The 7021-nt window shown below is 51.3% G+C and overlaps 2 protein-coding genes across 2 annotated transcripts; both read left to right on the top strand.

The window, feature by feature from the left end:
* The first annotated feature begins 3016 nt into the window (after positions 1-3016).
* On the top strand, positions 3017-4911 carry eapp (e2f-associated phosphoprotein). The gene is made up of 6 exons (XM_052085260.1): positions 3017-3189; positions 3415-3596; positions 3678-3779; positions 3902-4001; positions 4077-4202; positions 4271-4911. The coding sequence occupies exons 1-6, from the start codon at positions 3119-3121 to the stop codon at positions 4536-4538; spliced, it is 849 nt and encodes a 282-aa protein (XP_051941220.1). The 5' UTR covers positions 3017-3118; the 3' UTR covers positions 4539-4911.
* Positions 4912-5193: 282 nt separating this feature from the next.
* On the top strand, positions 5194-6256 carry sptssa (serine palmitoyltransferase, small subunit A). Its single transcript, XM_052085261.1, has 2 exons — positions 5194-5374; positions 5861-6256. The coding sequence occupies exons 1-2, from the start codon at positions 5272-5274 to the stop codon at positions 5962-5964; spliced, it is 207 nt and encodes a 68-aa protein (XP_051941221.1). The 5' UTR covers positions 5194-5271; the 3' UTR covers positions 5965-6256.
* Positions 6257-7021: the final 765 nt, after the last annotated feature.

Here is a 7021-nt window from a genome sequence, read left to right as displayed (position 1 = left end):
ACACACACACACACACACACACACACACACACTCGGCGACTGGTGTACACTAACAAAGGAGCTCTCTAATTGGACCGAGACATCAGGAGGTGTCAATCAAATGTCTTTACAAAGCGACAGTCTCTTCCAAAAGCCATTATACACCAGCACACACTGGGGAGCTGTTCGCACCGCGCGCGCGCGCGAATACACACACGCACACGCACACACACACACACACACACACACACGTACACTCCCCGTGCAGTGGGAAGGGTCGTAATGAGATGTTGGTGGTTTGATCGCACACCTTGAGGCCAAAAGAAAATGTTCTCACAGCTTTCAACTTGCGCGTGTGTGCGCGCGCGTTGAGGAGAAATAACGCGCGCGCGTGTACGCTCACACACACGCACACAACAAAAGAGACCGAGTTGTCCTTAGGAAGAGCAAGCAGAAGACGGGCGAGGACATCGACAAGATGTTGTGTTGGGGGACACGTTTCCCGCCGAGGACATGAAAATGGTCCCGTCGGAACTTGTCGGCGAGCGCAAAAGACCACCGAAAAATGCCACAAGTACGTTCACGAATGAGCCGCGGAGTTGGAGGGCGACCGGTCCCCGCTTCGTTCCAATATTCTTGCGAGCGGGTCGTTTTATGGAGCATACTTGCACCGGCGTCCAATCCGTTGGTTGAAATGTCCTAAACAGACAACAGACTGGAAGAGGAGCCGCTGCGGGTGCCCGAGCCGCCATCAAAAGAGCACCTAACATAAAATGACAAAATAATACAATGTCTGAGACCAATCTTTTTTCTTTTTTTGTCCATCTAAGTGTGCTGACATTGACGAGCGACCAGTCCATTGTTTGCCTATGCATATGTGCCTTTACAATTACCGGTGACCAAGGCGTTGCTTTTCTCCACATGCGCTGCCACTGTCTGGTGACCTTTCAGATGCTCGCCTATATAAAGGCAACCCCCGTCAGCCCCCCACCCTCACCCCATCCCCCCCCAAAATCACCTGGAGCCAAAGAAGCCTTTTGATATCCACAATGACGACAAAGGCTACGAGGGTTAAATTAAGCTAACGGCTTTCCAAATTCTTCAATTGGGTAGGAGTCTAGTGCCGTGTTAAAAAAAAAAAAGAAAACAAGATATCTTGAAAAAGGTCAGTTACTGTCTTGGCATGATTAATATGGCCTGTGACCATGGTGAACGCGCGCGCACACACACACACGCACACGTGTGTGATCGAGCGCAGTCCGCTGCCGACCGATCCGATAATAACGTCCACACAGATCTCGGTGAAGGAGGAGATGGCGCCCATCATGCATGTGTGTTTGTGTGCTGACATGTGACGTGTGAGGTGGCAGAAGATAATGAAAGTGCACTTCTCTCAGCAGGCCAACAGGTGGAGGGGTGTGTGGGGGGGGGGGGCGGGGGGGTGCTGTCCTCCTTCTCCCTCACCTAGCTGAGGACATGTTACATGTCACACATGTTCTCCGACATGCACGTCTTCACGGAACAAGCGGACTGCCATACGTGCGCAGATGAAAAAAAAAGGCATGCAAATGTTGTGGAAGGACAGAAGTATTCCGCCGTACTTTGCGGGACATGTTCTCCCCAAAATATTTTTCGGCCACTAGCTTAATGCTAACATATAATGCAAAGCGAGCAAAAATTAGCATTGATGTTTGGGTAATTGTAAACACCGAAACGATTTCTTGTTCATCCACGAGCATCATGCCAACACAGCAACGCCGGAGAGACCAACATACGGTCGAAACGACGATTGTATTGAGGAATGTATTTTCCCATCCATGAGCTGAAGCGGCCGGCCAATCGCAATCTATGTTTACAGTCATGTGATTTCCAAGGATTGAAACAAGTCTCACTGCCACTTCCTCAAATAGGCCTACTCTGTGGACAAAATGGGACTGCTTTACACTCCTCCACTGTGGCATAGAGGGAGTATGTGTGTGTGTGTGTGTGTGTGTGTGTGTGTGTGTGTGTGTGTGTGTGTGCGAGTGTCAACAAACAAATGAGGGAATTAGGACTCACGCTGAATGTGTTTTTCTTCCAGATTGAAACAAGTCAGCGGAAGGAGAGCATGGCGTCTCTCTCTCTCTCTCTCTCTCTCTCTCTCTCTCTCTCGGTGCGTCGGTGTGTCACCCAGTGTGAGAGACAGACAGGCCGGCTGCGCCTGTCCAGATGTGCGGGATTGAGATATTTTTCCCTCCTCCTCCGCACACCGCCTGGCTAATTAACATCACACCTGCGCCTAATTGCCTGAATGAGTTTGTCGCAACAGCGGCAGAGGTGGACGCGGAGGCTGCGATGGACGTGGGCGCTCTGCACCGCTTGTTGCGCGACGACGGCGACGAGCGCCAATCCGCACCTGCCGAGACATGTTCGAGGACAAAAAGATGTGCAAACAACACACGTCAAGACCAAAAGCCCCCACGCCCCACAAACACGGCTATTTTGACTGTAATGATGGCATTTTAATTCTTCTGAAATATTGTAACTTCTATATCGTTATTGTGATCAAAACGACTCAAATAATTTTACATCATCATAATTATTAAAATGTAAGGTGAACGCGACAAACGGTCTTCACGTAGTAATGACCTCTGCTTGACCCCTGCGGCAAGACTTAAGTTCAAGTCTTGTATTTTGGCGCTATCTGGTGGCCATCTGCGAGAACTGCAAGAAAGTCATTATTCATTCATCTAACGTTTTTTTGTTTGTTTTATTCATGACTTCTGCTTTTCATTTTTCAATAATGGTTTTTGCATCCAACAATTACAATTACAATTGATGTAATGATCTGGTCAAAAGTGTGTGCTGTATTACACGCCTAAATTGAAACTGTCATTTGAATTCATGCCAATTTCATGCACGTCGAAATGAAAATTCGATCACTTTTTAAACTAGAAATTGTTTTATAAAGAAGGAGAAGAAGAAGTCGTAGTAGTAGTCGTAGTAGTAGGTGGTACTGCAGGGGGAGTAGTACCGTAGTTGGAGTCGCCGCGGCCGCCGCATTTCGTAGTAGAAGAAGAAAAGGGCGGAAGTGGTCGTCGTTCGTTTTGCGGCTTAACGCGAATGCGTCTCTGAACATCTCGTTGTAACGAGTAGCAACATGAACAACTGCAGCGATGTCGACTCGTATGAAATCGAGGAGCCGAGCGACGAGGAGAGAGCGGCGAGCAGGTTATTCGCCAACTCGTCTCGCCTTTTTGTTAGTCGTCGCTTAGCCGAGCGCTAAACTAGCCGCCGGCTAACATGTAAACAAGCAAGGCGCTTTCGGGATTTCGACTAGCGCCGCCATTGGCTCCAAGATGTCGAAATCCGGTGTACATGTCCAAATGTCAGCTCCCCTTTTCAAGCAGCGAAACGTCTGACGCTTTCATTGATCTCTTTTATTTGTTGCGGTAGTTCGGAGGACGAGCTGGACGTGCTGCTGAGCGGCACCCCGGAGCAGAAGAAGAAGCTGATCCGAGAGTACCTGACGGGCGAGAGCGAGTCGTCCAGCGACGATGACTTTGAGAAGGAGATGGAGGCCGAGCTCAGCTCCACCCTCAGGACCATGGAGAACACCTGGGCGCCTGCTCGCGCAGGTCCGCGTCGGAATATCGAATGCGCGCGACGTTCCCTTGTTTGCTTCTGTTTCTTACACCCCCGATCCACGTTTAATCCAGCGGAAGGTTCCGGAAGCGCGGCCGACGGCTCAACGCGTGCCGAGCCCGAGACGTACGACAAGATCTACTTTGACTCTGACGAAGATGAAGACGACAAGCCCGGTAAGCGCAGCGAGCCGTGTTTTGGGCACATTCTCCAACAAATATCGATACTCTGCGTATATTTTAAAAAAATACTTTGGGAGCATCAATTTGCCCGCTAGCAAACACAAGACTGTGCACAGGCGGTTCCGCCGGGCGGCGCATGCTGACCAACGACGAGCTGCTGTACGACCCCGACGCCGACGAGCGGGATCAGGCCTGGGTAGACGCCAGGCGGCGCGGGTAAGAGCGTGTGGCCCCGTCGCCTTGGCTTTGAACGCGTTTGTGGTCACGCCGGCTGTGCCCGCCCACCCGCAGGTACCGCAGGAAGCGCCCGACGACGCTCGCTCACCCGCGGAGCTCGCAACCCAAGAGTCTTCCCACTAGCGACGCCGTCCTCAACTGTCCCGCGTGCATGACCACGCTTTGTCTTGACTGTCAGCGGTGAGAGCGCACGCACACATCTATGTACGCACGCACGGGCAGATTTTGATGCACGGGTCTCCACGCAGACATGAGAAGTACCGCACGCAGTACCGCGCAATGTTCGTCATGAACTGCAGCGTGAACAAGGAGCAAGTTCTGCGCTACAAGAAGCAAGCGGACAGGACGTCGCGCAAGAGGAAACGCAGGAAAGATGAGGCGGCGGCGGCGCCCGCCGGGATGGACGCCGACGAGGTCTACTATCCGGTGCGGTGCTCCGAGTGCTCCACGGAGGTGGCCGTGCTGGACGAGGACGACGTCTACCACTTCTTCAACATTCTGTCCAGCCACTGCTGAGTTGGAGAGCATCTCGGGAGGACTGTCGCTTTCGGACTGTTCGGCAGCAGCTCGAAAGCTTCTGCTATCGCCCCCACATCTTTGTGCGCATGGTTTCTTCAGAATCCGCCATCATCGTGTGTATCAAAACTTGTGGGGTGAGGTGACACTTTTCCTTGTTGTTGTTGTTTTTTTTTTTTTTTGTTCTTAAAAGAAACGGCAGCGCACTTTCTGCTCACAAGATTTTAGTCAAGAATTTGTTTTTTTTTTTTACTTTGTACATATTTAATGGAAAGGTTTGAAGTCCATTGAGTCACAGATCAGTGCAGCATTCTCACAATATGAAAAGTCCAAACGTATTTGCTGCTTACTCACTGCTAATACAAAACAAAAACTGTCGCCCAGATATCATACAACCAACAAAAACATGTACTTTTCTCACGTTTTGCAGCCGAGTATACATAGGAATCACTGACGCCGTTAATGTTGAAATATATGTTTTGTCGCCGTTTCTAACAAGAAAAAGTGTTTGTGTCCTTTTACTTCCGTTTGTCAGCCGGTAAGATCCGCCACATCCAAAATGGCGGGGCAGGCTTACGTATGGCCGCATCGGGCAAGCCTGCTATATCACGATTGCGTGTTTTGATTGGTTGACGCGCGAAAGCGTGATGGCGTCACCCGGCAATCCGGAAGGGAGCGAGGAAGGGAAGCTCGCAAGCGCCAGCTCGGCTCGCCACTCGCACAAGTTCGTAACATGGCTCTCGGCGACTGCTGGAAGAACTTGTCGTGGTTCTACCGCCAGTACCTTCTGGTGACGGCTCTCTACATGCTGGAGCCGTGGGAGAGGACAGTCTTCAGTATCCTTTTCGCGGTCCCGGACGGGCCCCGCGCGAGCTCTTCTTCCGCGTTTCCGGAACGACGAATTGGGCCTCGGGTCGGCGTTAAGTCCGCGCGTCCGCCGAGTGTTCGGAACTGGACGCGTCGCGTCGTTGGCGAGTTGACGCACGAGGCGTCGCCCTCCCGATTTGGAGCCGAGTTTCAGGTGAGGCGCAATGTGACGTTCGAAATCGGGAGTCGCCAACTTTTTGGAAAGTGACGGCTCCTTCTTGGCTACCGAGTCGTGCGATTCCGAAACAACGACGTTGCTCAAATCGGCTCCAGAGTTTGTTGTTATTCATAACAAACGATCTTTACGGATATGAAGACGCGGATCATCTTGGCGAGTTCTCGATGCCGTCATGCGCGCGCGCGCTCAGCCGCCGAGGTCCGTCGGCTTTTTTGAAACGTGCCCTTGTCCTTGCCGCCTTGCTGTGTGTTGTTGTCGTTAACCGCCGGCGCGTCAGACTCGCTGCTGGTCAGCGTGGCGGGCATGGCGGTGTACACGGGCTACGTCTTCATGCCGCAGCACATCATGGCCATCCTGCGCTACTTCCAGATGGTCCAGTGACTGCGAGGACGATGCGGTTCCGCGCGTGGACCGAGATTTGGACTGCCATTCTGCGCGTGTTCCCGCACGCTTGCCGCCTTCTTAAAATGGACAGAACAATCGCTCATTCCTTTTTACGTTTGTCAGTTTTTTTTTCTTTGTCTGAAGTCAACACTGTTTGCGGCTGTCATGTGACATCCACATTTTATTTTTTATTTTTTTTTGGGGGGGGGGGTTGTATCACAAATAAGTGTCGCGTCATCTCCTTTCGGGAGGGACGATATGAATTAAAAATGTCAAGTGTTTTGTCAAAGTGGCGGGGGCCGAGCTCCTTTGTCTCCCTCCGGTGGTCATTGGCAAGATGACAGTTTCATTTTTGACAGTCGCTCGTTTCGTTTGTGTTGGGGTTGCTTTCAGGCCTTCCGCAGGTGGCGCAAGTACCCGAGTGAAAAAACAAAACGCGTCCCGATTGGTTGATTTACTTGAGGAATACAAGTACTCGCTCTGTGTAGCGACAAGATAAATGGGACAATTGGAGAAGTTCTGCTTTTGATTGGAAAGAAAATGACGTCTGTGGTTTTTGGCGGCACCTCCCCCAAAATGACATCGCGCGTCCGCGGGGAAACCGCGCCCCCTCCCTGTCGTTTGGCCCCGGGAGCACGCGGGCGCAAAATTTGCGGAGTCCGCCAACATCTCGACTCCTTCGAGGCACCCGCAGGACGAGGCCGGACGCAGGTCGAGGTTGGCTCCCATCTATAATTCATGACGGCTCATTTTGCAGGCCGTGAAATATTTAAAGTGCTCGCAGACGCCCGCCGACCTCGGCGCCTTATTATTATTATGATGAATATTATTTATTTTAAAAAAAAAAGAGAGAGGCCGCTCGGAGGGCGTAAAGATGAGACATGCGGAACGCTCGGCAGGCGAGTTGAAGACAAAAGGTTTTTATTGTGAAAATGTCTCCTTGCCAGATGTCGTCGTGACGCCAACTTAGTAAACGTAGAAAAGAAGAACCGTTATAAAAATGAGGTTTGCACACGCTCGGTTTGCAGCATTTTCCATGGTCAAACGACAACAA

The sequence above is a fragment of the Hippocampus zosterae genome, chromosome 14 (genome assembly GCF_025434085.1).
Source record: "Hippocampus zosterae strain Florida chromosome 14, ASM2543408v3, whole genome shotgun sequence".
Taxonomy (NCBI): domain Eukaryota; kingdom Metazoa; phylum Chordata; class Actinopteri; order Syngnathiformes; family Syngnathidae; genus Hippocampus; species Hippocampus zosterae.
The sequence above is the reverse complement of the archived record's forward strand: the minus strand, read 5'-3'. Positions and strand labels throughout refer to the sequence as shown.

Excerpts from the sequence above, each read along its gene's own strand:
- eapp (XM_052085260.1), top strand. The coding sequence starts at position 3,119 with ATGAACAACTGCAGCGATGTCGACTCGTATGAAATCGAGGAGCCGAGC. Across the intron at positions 3,190-3,414 it reads GAGGAGAGAGCGGCGAGCAG|TTCGGAGGACGAGCTGGACG; the intron begins GTTATTCGCCAA and ends TTGTTGCGGTAG. Across the intron at positions 4,002-4,076 it reads GTAGACGCCAGGCGGCGCGG|GTACCGCAGGAAGCGCCCGA; the intron begins GTAAGAGCGTGT and ends GCCCACCCGCAG.
- sptssa (XM_052085261.1), top strand. The coding sequence starts at position 5,272 with ATGGCTCTCGGCGACTGCTGGAAGAACTTGTCGTGGTTCTACCGCCAG. Across the intron at positions 5,375-5,860 it reads GTGGGAGAGGACAGTCTTCA|ACTCGCTGCTGGTCAGCGTG; the intron begins GTATCCTTTTCG and ends CCGGCGCGTCAG.